At 38.4% G+C, this 20,879-nt stretch overlaps 1 protein-coding gene across 3 annotated transcripts in view; it reads left to right on the top strand.

Annotated features, from left to right (window-relative positions):
* Positions 1 to 20,879, top strand: part of RNF17 (ring finger protein 17) — a 110,160-nt gene that overhangs the window by 46,182 nt on the left and 43,099 nt on the right. For all 3 annotated transcript variants that reach the window (XR_012514458.1, XM_003919744.4, XM_074387922.1), the window contains 3 exons: positions 6,282 to 6,435; positions 10,850 to 10,965; positions 12,240 to 12,360. Coding sequence is in view for 2 of the 3 variants with exons in the window: in XM_003919744.4 (XP_003919793.2) it covers positions 6,282 to 6,435; positions 10,850 to 10,965; positions 12,240 to 12,360 (391 nt within the window). In the remaining variant the exon portion in view is untranslated. The remainder of the gene's footprint in view (positions 1 to 6,281; positions 6,436 to 10,849; positions 10,966 to 12,239; positions 12,361 to 20,879) is intronic.

Below are 20,879 nucleotides of genomic sequence, written 5' to 3'. Positions count from 1 at the left end.
TTATCTTGACCCTTTTTTTGGTGTAACTTCAGTAATGTTAACTATATTCATATTACCATGCAGTAGATTTCTAGAACATTTTCACCTTGCAAAACTAAAACTAGACTCATTGAACAATGACACATTTCTCCCTGTTTCCAACTCTGACCACCACAGTATTTCTTTTTCATTTTTATGAGTTTTACTGTGTTAGATACCTTGTATTAGTGGACTCATAAAGCATTTGTCTTTCTGTGACTGGCTTATTTTACTTATAATAATGTCCTAAAGATTCATCCGTGTCGTGAGCATTGATAGCATTTCCTATTTTAAGGCTGAATAATACTGTATATATGTATATAATGATTATATATATATAATGATTTTATATGTGTATGTGTGTGTCTATATATAGACATATACATTATATATATAGACACACACACACACATATATAATGTATATGTATACACACACACACACACACACACACACACACAAAATCTTCTCATTTCCTTCTGGCCTCCAAGATTTTTTTTTTTTTTTTTTTTTGTAATTTTAGTACAGATGGAGTTTCACCATGTTGACTAGGCTGATCTAGAACTCCTTGCCTCAGGTGATCCACCCGCTTTGGCCTCCCAAAGTGCTGGAATTACAGGTGTGAGTCACCGTGCTTGGCCTTTTTTTTTTTTTTTTTTTTTTTTTTTTTTTTTTTTGGAGACAGAGTTTTGCTCTGTCATCCAGGCTGTAGTAGAGTGGTGTGATCTCGGCTCACACCTCTGCCTCCCAGGTTCAAGCAATTCTTCTGCTTCAGCCTTGCAAGTATCTGGGATTACTGGCATGCACTGCCACGCCTGGCTAATTTTTGTGTTTTCAGTAGAGACGGGGTTTGGCTATGTTGGCCAGGTTGATCTTGAGCTCCTAACTTCAAGTGATCCGTCCACCTTGGCCTCCCAGAGTGCTGGGATTACAGTCCTGAGTCATTGCTCCCGGCCTGGCCGCCAAGATTTCTAATATGAGTAATCTTACTGAGCCTCTTTCTATATGACATGTTGCTTCTCTCTTGCTGCTTTCCAGATTTTCTCTTTGGCTTTGTCTTTTTAAGAATTTGATTATAATGTGTCTTGGCATATGACTCCTTGGGTTTATCCTATTTGGAGTCTAATACTGTCTTAGTTCCCTGGAGCTGCTGTAACAAATTACTGTTAATTGGGTAGCTTAAACAACAGAATTTATTGTCAACAGTTTTGGAGTCTAGAAGTCTGAGATCAGTTTGTCAGAATGGTTGATTTCTTCTGAGGGCTGTGAGGGAAAATTAATTTCATCTCACTTCTCTAGATTTTGGCGGTTTGCTAGCAATCTTTTGTGCACCTTGGCCTTTGCTGCATCACCCTGATCTTTCCCTTCATCTTCACATGGCGTTCTCCTTGTATGTTTGTCTCGGTACCCAAATTTTGCTGTTTTTATAAAGACATTAATCATACTGATTTAGGACCCATCCTAATGACCTCATTTTAATATGATTGTAAAGACCTTATATCCAAAGAAGGTCATATTTGGGGTACTGGAGATTATAGCTCTCCAACATATCTTTGGGGGAAGTTACAAATCAACCTCTAACATTAGACTTACTGGATTTATAGATTGATGTCTTTCTTTAAATTTGAGACATTTTCTGGCATTTTAAAAAGTAATTATTTGCCCCCTTTTCTTTCTCCTCCTCCTGTGACTTCCATCATGTCCATGTTGGTTCACTTGAGGTCCCTTAGGCTCTGTTCACTTCTCTCTGTTCTTTTTTCTTTCTGCTTTTCAGACTTGATATTTAAATTTTCTTATCTTCAGGTTCACTGATTATTTTTCTTCTTTCCACTCAGTGCTGCTTTTGAAACCCTCTATTTAATTTTTTCTCCTTAGTTATTGTACTGTTGAGCTCCGGGATTTCCTTTTTATAATTTGTATCTCTTGTTGATATTCTCATTTTATTCCTATATCATTTTCCTAATTTTCTTTAGCTCTTTGTTTTTCCTTGGTCCTTTTAACATATTTAAGACTGTTGAGTATTTTTGATTTGCGTTTTTTTTCTGGTTGCACATGTCTCCATTTTCTTTATAAAAGGTATTACAGAAAATATTGAAGTGACTTCATTGTCTGGGGTAACCCAGGTTCGTCATCTTGCACCAAGAGAGTTTAGGACATGGACACACATGAGGAATTTAGGAGCCGAGGTTTAGTAGGCAGAAGAAAGAGAAAGGAGAACAGCTCTCTCTCTAATGAGAGAGATGGGCTTCTGAAAGGGAAAGACTAGCTGGCAGTGGATGTACCAGATTTTACTGGGAGGCTTGAAGAGGTGGTGTCTGATTTATGTAGGGCCCACAGATTGGTTCATTCAGGTATGATGTTTATATAGCACACTGGAAAGGCTGGCCACCCCATCCTAATCTTACTTAAATGGGATTTCCACTTGACTGGCACCATCTTGTCTGCTTCTTACTGTATGTGTGACTGGCAAGGAAGAGAAGGGAGGATGGAGCCGCCATTTTGAACAGGATTGGCACAACTGCCGGTATCTGTGTTTGCAGCTTGGTTTTACAGGCTACTCTTTGTTAGAAAATGATTTTGGAGCTGCTTTTCACTAAAAATGAAATTCTTGCCGAGAACTCCTTCCTGTACTCTCAGTAAGTAATTTCTTTTTTCTTTTCTTTTCTTTTTTTTGACATGAAATCTCACTGTTACCCAGGCTGGAGTGCAGAGGCCTGATCTTGGCTCACTGCAACCTCCACCTCCCAGGTTGAAGCAATTTTCCTACCTCAGCCTTCCAAGTAGCTGGCATTACATGTGTGTGCCACCGCACGTGGCTAATTTTATATTTTTAGTAGAGGTGCAGTTTCAGCAGGTTGACCAGGCTGGTCTCAAATTCCTGAACTCAGGTGATCTGCCTGCCTCAGCCTCCCAAAGTGATGGGATTTTAGATGAGAGCCAGTGCACCTGGCTTCAGTAATTTCTTTTTAACTCCTATATCTATATGAAATGAAACCTAAAGGATCATGAATATAAAAGGAAAGGACAGAGGTTCCTCATGCGGTAACACAGAAACTTCTGGTATCAGTCAGTACCTGCAAGCCCTGTTCCGTCCTCTTTCAGATTACTGCTTACTTCAGGAATCCTTGATACTTTGTGTATATCTTTACAATTAGTTTCATACTTCTCATATGTTTTCATGTTAATGTCCTTTCATTTTAACTTGAAAAACTCGTAGAATTTCTTGTAAGGCAGATAATAGTGGTGATGAACACCCACAGCTCTTGTTTGGGATTAAGAGAGTTGTCTTAAAGGCTGTAGTAGTTCATTTGCTTTGGTACTTTTCCAGACTTTTTTCAAAGACCATTCCTTGTTATGTATGATCACTAAAGTCTCTTGTTTCTTTGGCTTGTGCTCAGCTAACGATTGACAGAGTTCCTTGAATGTCAGTAGCTGAAGCAAACAAGAGACACTGAGAGAAAGAGAAAGGTACCGTCTTTCCTAGACTTTGCAGATTAGCTGTTTGGTGGGACACTTCACCATTTAGATAGGCTGAGGTTCAGTATCATCCTGAGATCAAAGTTAAAGATCTTTTCATTTCTTTTATGCGCATGCATCTTGTCAGGGTGGATGTGGCTTTCTAAATTCTACCATATATATGCTGCTTTTGAATGTCCTAATTTCATAAAGATTCTCACCTCAGCTGGGTGCGGTGGCTCACGCCTGTAATCCTAGCACTTTGGGAGGCCGAGGCGGGTGGATCACGAGGTCAAGAGATCGAGACCATCCTGGTGAACATGGTGAAACTCTGTCTCTACTAAAAATACAAAAAATTAGCTGGGCATGGTGGCATGTGCTTGTAATCCCAGCTACTCAGGAGGCTGAGGCAGGAGAATTGCCTGAACCCAGGAGGCGGAGGTTGTGGTGAGCCGAGATCACGCCAGCCTGGGTACTCCAGCCTGGGTAACAAGAGCGAAACTCTGTCTCAAAAAAAAAAAAAAAAAAAAAAAAAAAAAAAAAAGATTCTCATCCCAGATTCTCCTCCTGGCCTTAGATGGTCTATTGTATTTTTCCACTTACAAACTTTTTTTCCAAGCAGCTGGGCTTATAGTCCCCTTTGCCACTTTTACAAGTAGTCCCTGCAATTCTTTCTGCCTATTTTTCAAGTTATATGAAATAGAAGCTAGCTCTTTGCATTAGTCTTGCCTGTATCTCCCAGACTTAGGATACATAAACACAGTAATTTGCATATAAGTTCTGCTCTGCACCGTACTTTGCATATAAACTCTGGTTCAAGGGAGGGAACTGAGAACTGGACTGCCACTGCTTAAGACCAGGACCATTGTCTGGGGGAGAGGGTAGGGTGAAGGCGAGTAAAAATGCCACAGAACTTTCCTACCACTTAGAAAACTGCTTTTACTTGATTGGGCTTCTTGGTTACTGTGAACTTTGGATTGCTTTCTAGAGATCTTATCTAATAAAGTTGGTTCAGACACCTCCTCATTTTATCAACATTTCTATGTTGGATCAAGAACTTCAAGCTTCCTAATCCGCTATTTTGTTGGTGTCATTCCTCTGCTGAATTTTTTTAAAGCTTAATTTTTTTAATATGGCTGGTTTTTATGTATACAAATGATGCTCCAGGTATATATATATATATTTATTTATTTATTTAATTGCATTTTTAAATGTTCATTCTGGCTTACCTGTTAATGGATGAATTTGCATAGTATCTACTTAGAAATGAAAGTTAAAAGTAGTTTTCAAGTAATTTAAATGAAATAACAAGAAAAGATAGGAATTCAGAAAATTTTCACTTGCATTATTCACAAGAGAAAAAACTTATTTTTCCCATTGAGATGGATTTTAAAATATTTTTTAACATTAAGAATTGGAATTTGGAGAAATAAAGTATAATCTTGATTTTTGTTTTTAAGTAGCATAGGAAACTTTAGAAACTATTTTTTAAAATTATACCAGATAGCACCATTTAATAAGAGAAAGCTCTGTGTTACTAAAGAATGCAATCATTACATAAACCCTACTGAATTATTATTGATTTAAGGAAGCATTATCAATTCACATTAAGATGGATGGTTGATTAGAAACTGAATATTCATATAATGCCAAAGTAACACCACATAAATTCTGAAGACTTGGTTATTACAAGGGCATAAACAGAACTACACATTGAGAGGGGTCAGGATCATCACTACAATCAATTGATGAATTTATCATATTAATAGTCATTAAGTACTAGGGCTCGAAGTGTTGCAACCTGGGTGAGAAAAAAAACACCTGTGACACAGTTTACCAAAAAGATTTGCCTTGGATCCATCAAACCCTTAGGAATAACTCTCAGCCTTTGGAAACTGCAGCAGCTAGACCAGTGGAGAAATAAGCTGAATAACAGCATGAGGATATAACCACATAAATCCATAAGATATGGGGCATTCTGCAGAGAAATAAGCTGGTTGTCTTCAATAAGACATGTTCATTGAAAGTAGAGGACTGGGCTGGGCGCAGTGGCTCACACCTGTAATCTCAGCACTTTGGGAGGCTGAAGTGGGCAGATCACCTGAGGTTGGGCGTTAAAGACCAGCTCGACCAACATGGAGAAACCCTGTATCTACTAAAAATACAGAATTAGCCAGGCTTAGTGGCGCATGCCTGTAATCCCAGCTACTTGGGAGGCTGAAGCAGGATAATTGCTTGAACCCAGGAGGAGGAGGTTGCAGTGAGCCTAGATCATACCATTGCACTCCAGCCTGGGCAACAAGAGTGAAACTCTGTCAAAAAAAAAAATGTAGAGGATTGTATTAGATTATAAAAGAGTTACGGAGATAACAGTCAGAAGCAATATATAATCTTGGTTTGGATATGGGTTTGGATCAGTTAAGGAAAACTAAATGTGATCTAGATATATACTAGTAGGAACAGTTAGTGAAATAGAAAAGATGAGAAATGATAGAAAAATGTAAGTGATTGTATGGTAAAGTCTAGTTTTGGTAAAAACAAATACACAAGGAGTGTCTGTATATGTATAGAAAAAGATCTTGAAGATATACGCTAAGTTATCTGGTAGAATATATGTGACTTTTTATGTCAATACAAATTTTCTATACTGGTTCTGCAATAAAATTTTGTAAAATAAATTACGTAACACAGTTGATTTATATTCAATTCAGGTTTTAATGTTCCATAATTTTAATGACAGTGCTTGTAATTCATTCAACATTTTAGGTTTCTGTGAAATGATAGTGCTTTATCCCTTTATTTGCTAGCTAGAGGCCGTGGAATTTTTACCTCTATTGAAGACAGTCGAGGAATTCTATAAAAATGAAGATGGAGAAAATCTGGAAATCCTCTGTCCAGTTCAAGATCAAGCCTGTGTAGCTAAATTTGAAGATGGAATTTGGTACCGAGCAAAAGTTATTGGTAGGAGAATACTAGCTGTTTCTATAGGGAAATGTTATACTTCAAAACTAATGTCATTTCAGTTGGTACCAATTCAGTCTTGGAAGTGATATTATTTGATCTTACCATTTGCTCTGTCATCTCTCTTTAGAAAGCTAGTGATAATGCTGAAAGGTGAATCTGTCTCCTGAGATTTTGTTTGACTTGACTAGGACTTAACCATTGGGAATCTTGCTGGAAAACTAGTATAGATAGAACAAAGCAACAGAAATTAATTATTCAAAAACTGGTGAATTCTAGCTTTATGTTGACTGTTTGTCCCATGCTATTTTGATTGTCAAGGTACAAATTAAAGGTAAGTCCTTTGTGTTCTGTCTGCTTCCTTTCAATTTTAATATAGTCTTCTTTCCTGGAAATTACTGACCAAATTGCTAGTTTTCTTGGTATTTTTTTTTCTACTGTTTCTATATCCTCCTTAAGTAATTGATTCAACTTACGAAATAATGGGAAGAATAAAAAATGGGATTGAAGACAGAAGATTTATGAAAATGGAGGTATTAGCAACAAAAATAGTAAATTGGCTAAGAGAGAACATTACAGACGAAGCCTTTGTGGTTTATGAAATTAGATATAACCAGTTTAACCCATTGTGTTGTTTGTTTTACGTGCTTTCTAGTTTGTAAATGTGTGTTTATTATTATTATTATTATTATTATTATTGAAAGGGTGAAAGTCCAGGTGCAGTGGCTCACACCTGTAATCCTAGTACTTAGGGAGGTAAAGGCGGGCTGATCACCTGAGGTCAGGAGTTTGAAACCAACCTGGCCAACATGGCAAAACCCCGTCTCTACTAAAAATAATAAAAGATTAGCTAGACATGGTGGCACTTGTCTGTAATCCCTGGGAGGCTGACGCAGGAGAATCACTTGAACCCAGGAGGCAGAGGTTGCAGTGAGCCAAGATCGTGTCACTGCACTCCAGCCTGGGTGTCAGAGCAAGACTCTGTCTCCAAAAAAAAAAAAAATTTTTTTTTTTTTACTTCTCTCTCTTTTTTTCTTTTTTTTTTTTTAGTTGGAGTTTCGCTCTTGTTGCCCAGGCTGGAATACAATGCTGTGATCTTGATCTTGGCTCACTGCAACCTCCACCTTCCGGGTTCAAGTGATTCTCCTGCCTCAGCCTCCTGAGTAGCTGGGATTACAGGCACGTGCCACCACACTCGGCTAATTTTTTTGTATTTTTAGTACAGACAGGGTTTCACTGTGTTGGTCAGGCTGGTCTTGAATTCCTGATCTCAAATAATCCGCCTGCCTCAGCCTCCCAAAGTGCTAAGATTACAGGTGTGAGCCACTGCGCCCAGCAAAATTTTTTAAAATTTAGTTTGACACTGTTTAAAATGTTTTTTCCATTATTAAGGTAATGTAAGATCTTTACAAGTTACTCCTAATATATAACCACTTCTGTTTGTGTTGAAACTATTCTTTCATCCTGAGCTTTCTATCCTTCGTCACCATTGATGTTAATTTTGTTAGTGATTCATGACTTGAACTAACTAAAAAAATTCAAATGTGGTTCTTATCAATGTCTTAGTCTGTTTGTGCTGCTGTAATAAAATATGACAGACTGCTGCAGTAATAAAATTCGACAGACTGCTGCTGTAATAAAATACGACAGACTGTAATAAAATACGACAGAAGTTAATACGAAATTAACTTCTCAGTTCCGGAGTCTAAAAAGTCCAAGATCAAGGCACTGTTTTATTGAGGGCTTAATCTCTGTTTCCAAAATGATGCCTTGGTGCTGTGTCTTCTGATTCCATAAGTGCAAAAAAGAAAGGCAAACTCCCTTCCCCAAGCCCTTTTATAAGGGCACCTAATCCCATTTATGAGGGCAGAGCCCTCATGATTTACCCACCTCCCAAGTACTGCTGCAATAGAGATTAAGTTTCAACATGAATGTTAGAGACAAAAACATTCAAACTATTGCAATGAAGATACCACTGTATAGTTTGGTAAATATCTTTGGAGCAAACAAAGGCATATTTCACAGCACTAAGGACTTTGCAACTGCTTTTCAAATTAGGATTATTGGCTTAAAAATCGTATCTATTTGGTGAACAGTAAGGCCCATCTTGGGGAAGATGGAGTGTCCATGGTGCTAATTCTACTTCTTCATTTCTGTTAGCACCACTTTTGGGGTGCTAATGGAAATGTATGAGTGACTTGTTTGGCCCATTTTCCTGTGCCTTCTGTGGCCCTGAAACTCCACCTTGAAGATGATACTTGGTTTGGTGAATAGTAGCTTGTTTTTTTATCTGCCTGATTTAAAAGTTAAATATGCTGAAAAACACACTCCACTTCCCTCTTTGAAGGTAATTATTTCTCATTTTTTAAGCTGTTTTGTTATTTACTTGGGTTATTTCTTCTAATAATATGTAATACTTAAGTTGACACTTAAGTTTTAGATATTACCTGTTATTCTGTTAGACAAGTTTTGGATCTCCATGGCCCTTTTGTCCTGTTTTTTCTCTTTTGTATAGTTGTATCACAGATTTTCATTAGATTCACATTCTGTGTCAGTAAAGATATAAAGTATACTTTGTTTAATTCTATTGCGAGTTCATAATTATGTTCACTTTTCATTTTATTTACTTTCCATTTGTGAGTGTATTTTTAATAGTTCAAAACAATTTTCCACATGATTAGACTTCTCAGATAAATGTTAGTTTCATCTTTTTTTTTTTGACCATGAAGACATTGTTTTTAAGATGGTCTTGCTCTGTCACGTAGGCTAGAGTGCAGTGGAACATGATCATGGCTCACTGGAACCTCCACCTCCTGGGCTCAAGCAATCATCCCACCTCAGCCCCCAGAGTAGCTGGGACTACAGGCACTTGCCACCATGCCTGGCTAATTTATTTTCTGTCAAACTCATGGACTCAAACGATCCTCCTGCCTTGGCCCCCCAAAGCATTGAGATTACAGGTGTGAGCCATCACATGTGGCCAAAAACATCCTTTGTCTTCTCCAATTGGTCTGTTTGCCCTCTAGGCTTACTACACATTTTTTATTCTGGAAATTTATTTCGGTTGGCCATACACGTCATTGTTCTCCAGTATTGGATCCCTTGTTTTCTGGATGCCATGTTTACCTCTTCAGTTTAATTCCCTTTTCTGTGTGGAGCCATCTTCCAGTAGTTTCCTCAGAGAACATAAATGGGGAAATTTGAGACCTTCCGTGTCTGACTCTGTTCTTGTGATAATGTGGATAAAACAGTAACATTCTTTACATTACATTCCATATCCATCTATTTGTTTAAAACTAGATTTCCATTCAGAGACTTTAGGAAGAGTAAGAATCTAATGGCATTGGTAGAGTTGAGAACATCCTTCTAGTAGAGGGATTCCAGTGGAAGTGCGGAGACGTTCCCCCATGGGGCCTTATAATAATACATATTTTCTCAATTATCATGGATATCTCCTACTGTAGGGCCTGTGTGGTTTGAGGTGTTATCTTGAGTGAGTGCTAGTGCTGTGCCACTTGCTTCTACTTCTGCCAAGGAGCACAGAATACTGGACGTTTTTCCATATAAAATGACATAAATGGTATTAGTCTTTAAGTTTGAAAACCATGTATTTTGAGCATTTTCGAAGAGGTTAGTGTGTGGTAGGTCTTTCTTTAAAACTTCTGTGTGTTTGAAACTTCCAGAGATTTCTTTAAAGTACAGAGACTAGACTGACATAGAGGTCTGTCTCTACTTGTTTTTTTGCAATATGTCCCAAGTATATTTTTTCAAAATTTCAGATATTGTTATATGAATGCATCTTTAGTTTGATTGTTGAATCTTTTGCCTTGTTTGATAACCTATCTTGACTAACAATAAACCTGTATTAAGTGCTCACTTTGTACCTTGTGCTTTTTAAAAAGGCGAATCCTCCGAAAACATCTTATGAAATTAGATTATATTGGTATACCTATTTTATAGATGAAGTAATAAGGTTTAGAAAAAGTAACTTGCTCACGGTAATATCTTAGAGATATTAATTAGCTTCCTTGAGATCACATAGAATTTTAGTGTGATGGAGCTACAGTTCTAAACTAGTTAGTCTGACTCAAAGCCTAATTACTCACTTTTATACCACCTGCCATATGATTTTGTTATCCTGATTTTGGCTATCCTTTGAATAGCCAAAATCATATATTCATATCCTTTGAAAATCTTAAAAATGCTGGTTTTTAATTCTTAGAAGTTTGCATTATAGATTATTTCGAGGTTCACATATTTGAAATATTTTTTACATTTTAAAAAATTAGTAGTTAGGTTTGTATATTGAACCTAGAAGTATTCAAATCTAGTTGACTGTAAACCAATCTAAATTTTTCTAGATAATTCTATTTGCTTTCCAGATTTGTAATTTCTGATTTCATAATTTTTCAAGGATTGCCTGGACATCGGGAAGTTGAAGTTAGATATGTGGACTTCGGTAATACTGCAAAAATAACAATTGAAGACATCCGTAAAATAAAAGATGAGTTTCTGAATCCCCCAGAAAAGGTAATCTACTTACTATGAATTCTAGAGCTAGAATATTAGCATACAGGAATACAGAAGTATTTTTAGAAGCTATTGTTACCATAGAAATGTTAACTACCATTTTTGTCTAGTTTCTGATACAAGGACTATAAATAAATATTGCTGTGGTTACTACTGAAGAAGTAATATGTATATCATGGTAAATAACCATATTAAAACATTAACCATGTACATTTGTGTCTTAAGTACTTGTTGGCAGCTTTTAATATATCATTTTGAGATCATGTATTTGGTAAGAGTCATGTTCATGATATATCAAGATAAAAATGCTTATCTCAGAGGTACTTTCACTGTGATCACATTTATCCTTCAGTATGTATGTGTTTGCAATAAAGAAGCCTGGGACAATATGTTAAAAAAAAAAACAACAACAAAAACTCTGAACCTTGCTTATCTCTGGGGAGTAGTAGTATTCTGAAAGAAGGGTAAGAACAGGCCTTATTTTCTAATTATATACTCTCTGTTGTTTTTAAGTCATGTTTTTCATTTTAGGAAATCTGTAGTATTATAGAAAAAAACTTTAAAATACAAATAAGCAGACCAGGCTTGGTGGCTTATGGCTGTAATCCCAACACCTTGGGAGGCCAAGGCAGGTGGGTCACAAGGTCAGAAGTTCGAGACCAGCCTGGCCAATGGGGTTTAGTAGAAACCCCACCTCTACTAAAAAGATACAAAAAATTAGTTGGACATGGTGGTGCTATTCGGGAGGCTGAGGCAGGAGAATCACTTGAACCCGGGAAGCGGAGGTTGCAGTGAGCCGAGATCATTCCATTGCACTCCAGCCTGGGTGACAGGGCAAGACTCCATCTAAAAAACAAAACAAAACAAACAAAAAAAACAAAACCCAAAATAAATGAGCAAAAGGGAGAATCACTCAATCATTGTTCGGTATTTTTGTTGTATATACTTATAGATGAATCTTCTGTGTTTTCAACAGTTATAGAATCAGACCATAAACCATCCTGTACGAGTAATTAATGTATCATAAGTAACTTTAATGAGTGCTTGTGATTCTAGTAGGTGAATGTACAGCAGTTCATTTAGCCAAATTCTCTGCTAATTTCAATGATTTGTGTTTATAAAGTACTTTTACAGATCCTTTCACACATCATTTATTTCTAATATGTATTAAATTCAAATATAAAGATTAGTTTTATACACACATAAAACTTTAATTCCAAAAAGTAGGTAGAAATTGAATTTTTCTCTTAATGGTGGAATTTTGTCTGACACAGGCAATTAGATGTAAGCTGGCCTATATTGAACCATATAAAAGGGCAATGCAGTGGTCCAAAGAAGCTAAAGAAAAATTTGAACAAAAGGCTCAAGATAAATTTATGATATGTTCAGTTATCAGTAAGTTCCCTTTTTACTTGTTATGTAATCACATACAATTTTAAATAATAACATGATAACATTTTTCAAATCTTAGCATAAATTCAGTGTGCCATCAGTAGTAATGGTGAGAGATATGATTTGTTGAGAATTAGGTACAGTGGAATTATGTCTCTTGTGAACTCTTAAAGTCATCAGGGCAAAAATCACAATAAAGATCAAGTCATCTTTGACATGATCTCTTGAAAGCCCTAAAGCCAGGAAATAACTTCTTTCATTTGTTTGCAGTTTTGCTAGTGCTCTGTCTTTGTCTTTGACATAGTAGATGCTAACTTTCAATTTCCAGGAAAGAGGGGAGGTGGGACATGATTGATAAATAGTTTTCGATTGCTGTTTTTGTCTCACTGGCTTAAGCGAATTCAGCTGTGGGTTCTCAGCGTATTTTGAACAAAGCTTTTCATTTTTTGGAGTAATTGGGCCAAAAATGTAATCTGACCACTAGCCCACAATTTTGTAACCTAACAGGTTCTGAGAATCAAAAGTTCAGTAGCAAAATTTGTTTTGTATTGGCATGAGACTGTATAGTCTTTATCTCTTTTGTAGTGAATATTCATATTTTACTTCAAGATAATGTTTGTTTGTGGGCTGCTGCTCCAGACTCTGCTGGGGGTATATACACAGTATATACCTATATATACAGTATAGGTGCCAAGCTGCTTTTCTCAATTAGAAGAATTCTGAATTCTGAAATCTGTCTGCCCCAAGGGTTTTAGATAAGGGGATTGGGAATCCGGTTTGTTTTTTTGTTTTTCGAGTCAGGGTCTCATTCTGTCACCCAAGGTGGAGTACAAAACTGTGAAGAATGGCTCCCTGCAGCTTCAACCTCCAGGGCTCAAGTGCCCCTCCTGTCTTAGCCTCCCATGTAGCTGAGACCACAGGCACACACCACCATGGCCAGTTAATTGTTTTTTTAATTTTTTTGTAGAGATGGGATCTTATTTTGTTGCTCAGGCCAGTCTCGAACCCTTAGGCTCAAGCAGTCCTCCTTCCTGGGCCTCCCAAAGTGCTGGGATTAGAAGTATTAGCCACTGTGTTTGACAAGGAATCTGTTTTTTATCTGGTATTTTTATCAGTTCCAAAGCTGTAACACACACTGGCTGGGTTGGGTTTAATGAATTTATGTGCAGGATACATGAGACCGTGTTTACTTAGCATAGATGTATAGGACTTTCAAGGGTAGTTTTTACTGTATCCATGTCTTTTATCATAAGATTATTGGACTATCCACTGTGAGGAAACTGGAGCTTAGAAATGAATTGCTGAAAGTCATAACCTAGAAATGATAGTGTATCTTTGATAATTTATTTACTTCAGAATAATAACTTGTTCTGAAGAAATAGTGTCGTTTAAGAGGAATATGATTATGCAGATTGTATCCTTAGCCTATAGAATTTTTGTATCTAGCATCTCTGAAATGAACAAATGAATTAAAGACCTCTTGGTCCTTGAACAGTCTCCACTGATTTTGAGCCAACTTTAACCTGTATAACTGTTGTCAGGTTTAGGCATTGTGTTCTGTGGGGGTTTTTGCTCCTTCCTAGAATAATCTCCCATGGACAATCAATCAAGATTTCTTGGGTTTCTTCCTTGATTTCTCCTCTTTCTTTCTCACTTAATTAATACCAGTGACATCCAAACACTAGCTGTAGCATAGTTATTAACCTAGATTATCTTATGTGTAAGGAGTGCCAGAAGGCCTTGCCCAACCACAGCTGTCTTTCCCCATTCACCTGCACAGCAGTAAAGTTGGGAGTTCAAGACCTTTAGAATACAGTGAACTACCACAGCTGAGAACAGAAACCTGCCATTAATACATAACACTGTTTCCTTAGAAAGGAAGGGACATTTGCTTTCTAAGGTAGCATTATATTTGATTAGGAAGAGAGCAGGGAAGATGATAAAGGTATAGAACACAGAGAAAGTTGACCGTATTGGAATGAAGAACTTTATGCATAAGAAGTATAAAACCAAAGAACTAAAGTTAACACAAGAGTTAGGAAAATAGGGAGATCAAAGGTTATTGAGGCTCAATGTTGTTTAGCCTTTTGTGTCTAGATAATTTATCTGGACCATTGAAAAGTAGCCAGGAATTGTTTTTGTTTTTGTTTGTTTGTTTTTTTCAACTCCTAAAAAAGCTTTTTAGGCTAGGTGTGCTGGCTGATGCCTGTAATCCCAGTACTTTGTGGTGGGGCAGGGGGGAAGGAGGGCGGGGGTGGTAAGGTGGGTGAAACACCTGATATCAGGAGTTTGAGACGAGCCTGGCCAACATGGTGAAAACCTGACTCTACTAAAAATACAAAAAAATAAAGCTGCATGTGGTGGCATGCACCTGTAGTCTCAGTGGGAGGCCGAGGTAGGAGAATCATTGGAACCTCAGAGGCAGAGGTTGCAGTGAGCTGAGATTGTGCCACTGCGCACTCCAGCCTGGGCGACAGAGCAAGACTTTGTCTCAAAAAAAAAAAAAAAAAATCAACAAACCCTCTGAAGAAAGCAGACTGCTCCTGGAGGACCCAGGAAACTCCCTCAAAACTATTGAGTGCCCCTGAGATACTGATCACTATCTGCGGAGGTCTGTCCTGCAGATCCTGACTCAACGATGAATGAATGAATGCACTGTCACAGCCAGTACAGTGATTTGAGTGGGCTAAAGATGGTCCACCATCCACTGTTTTCAGAGGGCGATTGCAGCTAACTGGCCAGGACTCCCTGTGTCTCCTCACATTAATTCAGTATAGATTTAATAACAGGTTCTAAGTCAACATGCTTATGATAATTAACATGGTTAAAAGAGTGGTTTTATGAATGATAAAAGCTTTTGGTTGGAGGGGTGCCCAGAGAAACACCATTAACAGATAATTCCCCTTTGACCTCACCCTGAGAGGGTCCTCCAACAGCGCAGAGTTTACAGGAACAAACGAATGAGAGTAGGGACAAAGGAACGTGGGGTAAACAGACTTAGCTGGGGAAGCTTTGTTATCCTAATCTTACCCTATGACTTAAAATTTTTTTTGTTTTAATTGCATTTTAGGTTTTGGGGTACACGTGAAGAACGTGTAAGATTGTTGCATAGGTACACACATGGCAGTGTGGTTTGCTGCCTTCCTCCCCATCACCTATATCTGGCATTTCTCCCCACGTTATCCCTCCCCAACTCCCCATCCCCCGCTGTCCCCCTCCCGTTTCCCCCAACATACCCCAGTATGTGATGCTCCCCTCCCTGTGTCCACATGTTCTCATTGTTCAACACCTGCCTATGAGTAAGAACATGTGGTGTTTGATTTTCTGTTCTTGTGTCAGTTTGCTGAGAATGATGGTTTCCAGGTTCATCCATGTCCCTACAAAGAACATGAACTCCTCGTTTTTTATGGCTGCATAGTGTTCCATGGTGTGTGTGTACCACATTTTCCCTGTCCAGTCTATCATTGATGGGCATTTGGGTTGGTTCCAAGTTTTTGCTATTTATTGTAAACAGTGCCAGAATGAACAGTCATGTGCATGTGTCCTTATACGAGAATGATTTATAATCCTTTGGATATATACCCAGTAATGGGATTGTTAGGTCAAATGGAATTTCTATTTCTAGGTCCTTGAGGAATCGCCACACTGTCATCCACAATGGTTGAACTAATTTACACTCCTACCAACAGTGTAAAAGTGTTCCTGTTTGTCCACATCCTCTCCAGCGTCTGTTGTCTCCAGACTTTTTAAATGATCACCATTCTGACTGGTGTGAGATGGTATCTCAGTGTAGTTTTGATTTGCATTTCTCTAATGACCAGTGATGATGAGCATTTTTTCATGTTTGTTGGCCTCATATATGTCTTCTTTTGTAAAGTGTCTGTTCATATCTTCGTCCATTTTTGAATGGGCTTGTTTGTCTTTTTCTTGTATATCTGTTTTAGTTCTTTGTAGATTCTGGATATTAGCCCTTTGTCATCTGGGTAGATTGCAAAATTTTTTTACCATTCTGTTGATTGCCAATTCACTCTAATGACTGTTTCTTTTGCTGTGCAAAAACTCTGGAGTTTGATTAGGTTTCATTTGTCTATTTTAGCTTTCATTGCCAATGCTTTTGGTGTTTTACTTGTGAAGTCCTGCCCTGTGTCTGTGTCCTGAATGGTTTTGCCTAGATTTTCTTCTAGGGTTTTTATGGTGTTAGGTCTTACGTTTAAGTCTTTAATCCATCTGGAGTTAATTTTCGTGTAAGGTGTCAGGAAGGGGTCCAGTTTCTGCTTTCTGCACATGGCTAGCCAGTTTTCCCAAACAGGGAATCCTTTCCCCATCACTTGCTTTTGTCAGGTTTGTCAAAGATCAGATAATTGTAGATGTGTGGCGTTGCCTCCGAGGCCTCTGTTCTGTTCCATTTGTCTATATCTCTGTTTTGGTACCAGTACCATGCTGTTTTGATTACTGTAGCCTTTTAGTATAGCTTGATGTCAGGTAATGTGAGGACTCCCAGTTTGTTCTTTTTGCTTATAATTGACTTGGCTATGTGGGCTCTCTTTTGGTTTCATGTGAAATTTAAGGTAGTCCAGTTCTATAAAGAAGGTCATTGGTAGCTTGATGGGGATAGTGTTGAATCTGTAAATTACTTTGGGCAGTATGGCCATTTTCATGATATTGATTCTTCCTAACCATGAGCATAGAATGTTTCTCCATCTGTTTGTGTTCTCTCTTATTTCATTGAGCAGTGGTTTGTAGTTCCCCTCGAAGAGGTCCTTTACATTATTTGTTAGTTGTATTCCTAGGTATTTTATTCTCTTTGTACCAATTGTGAATGGCAGTTCATTCTTCATTTGGCTCTCTTTAAGTCTGCTACTGGTGTCTAGGAATGCTTGTGATTTTTGCACATTGATTTTGTATCCTGAGACTTTGCTGAAGTTGCTTATCAGTTTCAGGAGATTTTGGGCTAAGACAATAGGGTCTTCTGAATATACAATCATGTCGTCTGCAAATAGAGACAGTTCGACTTCCTCCTTTCCTAATTGAATACCCTTTATTTCTTTTTCTTGCCCAATTACTCTGGCCAGAACTTCCAATACTATATTGAATAGGAGTGGTGAGAGAGGGCATCCTTGTCTAGTGCCAGATTTCAAAGGGAATGCTTCCAGTTTTTGCCCATTCAGTATGATATTGGCTGTTGGTTTGTCATAAATAGCTTTTATTATTTTGAGATACATTCCATCAATACCTAGTTTATTGAGGGTTTTTAGCATAAAGAGCTGTTGAATTTTATCAGAAAGGCCTTCTCTGCAGCTATTGAGATAATCGTAATTTTTGTCTTTGGTTCTGTTTATGTGGTGAATTCAGAAAACTTCAGGCCAATATCCATCATGAACATAGATGCAAAAATCTTCAATAAAATACTGGCAAACTGGTTGCAACAGCACATCAAAAAGCTTATCCACCATGATCAAGTAAGCTTCATCCCGGGGATGCAAGGCTGGTTCAGAATTCTAACGTAATGAATTGGCTGCTTTCAGCCTGTTCCACTAAAACCTTTCCGCCTTCCAAAAGATTTGAAACTGTAATCTTCTAACTTTCCCTAATATTTTGCCAGCCACCCTGAGTGAATCACAATATGCCCCAACCACAGAAATGGGAAAGGGAGACCCTTCACTCCTGAACACACACTGGAGAAGCTGAAGGTCTTTTTGTGGGAGAAGTTTCTGACTTTACCTGGAGTGGAGTCAATTTGGACAGCCAGGTGAAATAAAGTGGTAGAAGAGGCAGCAGAAAGGCCCTGGAAGCTCACTGGGTCACTAAGCAGCCCATTCCTGCCTGGCACCACAGGGATTCAATGGGAGAGGAACAAGGGGTAAAATTCCCCAGGGAGAAGGAAATCTCTAGCTGAAATTTGTAACAATTTAAACAGGGTGAGAAGCCTCCTGGCCAGAACTCAGGGAAGGTTGCAGATCTGGTGTGCAGACTCTATAGGCAGGCGAGTAACCAAGCCCTTTCTTTCCCAGCTGGGAGTCAGATGGCCTGGGACAGGTTTTCAAACCCCTATATATAGCTCTCTGCCCAGACATAGACTGGGGGCTGTTGGTAGGGACACAGTGAGAGTGCTACTGGCCTTTTGGTTTGTGTGGTAACTAGGTGAAGCCTGTGACTGCCATCTTTCCTCTACTTCCGTGACAACTTGAATGACTCAGCAGAGGCAACCATAATCCTCCTAGGTACAACTCCAGTGACCTGGGCATCTCGCCTCCCACCCCGGACAGCAGCCTTAGCAAGACCTACCCAAAGAGAGTCTGAATTCAAACACACCTAGCCCTGTCGTACCTGGTGGTCCTCCCCATCCACCCTGGTAGCTGAAGACAAAGGGCATATAATCTTGGGAGTTTTACAGCCCTGCACATGACTAGTTTCTCCCATACTACCACAGTTGATGCTCTGAAAAGTACCACCTCCTTTCAGGAGGCTAACCAGCACAAAAATAGAGCATTAAACCACCAAAGCTAAGAACCCTCATGGAGCCCATTGCAGCCCACTGCTACCTTGACCAGAACAGGCACTGGTATCCATGGCTGAGAGACCCATAGGTGGTTCACGTCACAGGACTCTGTGCAGACAGCCTCCAGTACCAGTCCAAAACCAGATGGACTCTCTGGGTGGCTAGGCCAGAAAGAGACAACAATCACTGCAGTTCAGCTCATAGGAAGCCGCATTCGTAGGAAAAAGGGGAGAGTACTACATCAAGGGAACACCCCATGGGACAAAAAAAAATCTGAACAACAGTCTTCAGCCCTAGACCTTCCCTCTGACAGAGTCTGTCAAAATGAGAAGGATACCAGAATACCAACTCTGGTAATAGGACAAAACAAGATTCTGCAGCACACCCCAAGAATCACACTACTTCACCGGCAATGGATCCAAACAAAGAAGAGGTCTCTGATTTACCTGAAAAAGAATTCTGGTTAGTTATTAAGCTAATTGGAGGGAACAGAGAAAGATGAAGCCCAATGCAAGGAAATCTAAAAAACAGTATAAGAAGTGAAGGGAGAAATATTCAAGGAAATAGGTAGCTTAAAGAAAAAATAAAAATTCAGGAAACTTTGGACACACTTTAAGAAATGTGAAATGTTCTGGAAACTCAGCAACAGAATTGAACAAGTAGAAGAAATAAATTCAGAGCTTGAAAACAAGGTATTTGAATTAACCCAATCCAACAAGGAAAAAGAGAATAAGAAAATATAAACAAAGCATCCAGGAAGTCTGGGATTTTGTTAAACAACCAAACCATAGAATTCTCTTCTTTCTCAGGAAAATGGGGGATTAATCGAGGAAAACTTCCCTAGCCTTTCTAGAGACCTAGACATCCAAATACAAGAAGCACAAAGCTTGGAAAACATATTTGGGGGAATAATCAAGGAAAACTTCCCTAGCCTTGCTAGAAACCTAGACATCCAAATATAAGAAGCAGAAAGAACACTTCGGAAATTCATCGCAAAAAGATTTGTGCCTAGGCACATTGTTGTCAGGATATCCAAAGTTAAGACAAAGGAAAGAATCTTAAGAGGTGTGAAACAAACACCAGGTAAACTACAAAGGAGCACTTACCAGATTAACAGCAGACTTCTGGACAGAACCCTACAAGCTAGAAGGGATTGGGGCCCTATTTTCAGCCTGGTCAAATAAAATAATTTGTCAGCCAAGAATTTTCTGTCCAGCAAAACTAAGCATCATATATGAAGGAAAGATACAGTCTTTTTCAGAGAAACAACTGCTGAGAGAATTAGCCATTATCAAGGCACCACTGCAAGTACTGCTAAAATTTTGGAGCTCTAAATCTTGAAACAAATCCCGGAAACACAACAAAACAGAACCTCTTTAAAGCATAAACCAGACCTGTAAAACAAAAACACAATTTAAAAAGCAAAAACAAAAAAAAGGACACAGGCAGCAAAGAACATGATGAATGCAGTGGTACCTCACATTTCAATCCTAACATTAAATGTAAATGGCCTAAATGCTCCATTTAAAAGATAACAATGGATAAGGACTCACCAACCAACCATCTCCAGCCATCAGGAGACTCATATAGCATGTAAGGACTCATATTAACTTGAAGTAAAGGGGTGGAAAAGGCATTACATGCAAACAGACACCAAAAGTGAGCAAGGGTAGTTATTCTTAGATTAGACAAAACAAACTTTAAAGCAACAGCAATTAAAAGAGACAAAGAGGGACATTATATAATGGTAAAAAGCCTTGTCCTACAGGAAAATATCATAGCCTTAAACACACATGCACCTAACACTGGAGCTCCCAAATTCATAAACAATTACTAATAGACCTAAGAAATGAGATAGACAGCAACACAATAATAGTGGGAGGACTTCAGTACTTCACTGACAGCACTAGACAGGTCATCAAGATAAAAGTCAACAAAGAAACAATGGATTTAAACTATACCTTGGAACACAAGGACTTAAGAAAGATACACAGAACATTTCATCCAACAACGGCAGCATACA

The sequence above is a fragment of the Saimiri boliviensis genome, chromosome 16, assembly GCF_048565385.1.
Source record: "Saimiri boliviensis isolate mSaiBol1 chromosome 16, mSaiBol1.pri, whole genome shotgun sequence".
Taxonomy (NCBI): domain Eukaryota; kingdom Metazoa; phylum Chordata; class Mammalia; order Primates; family Cebidae; genus Saimiri; species Saimiri boliviensis.
This window is presented reverse-complemented; position numbering and strand designations above follow the sequence as displayed.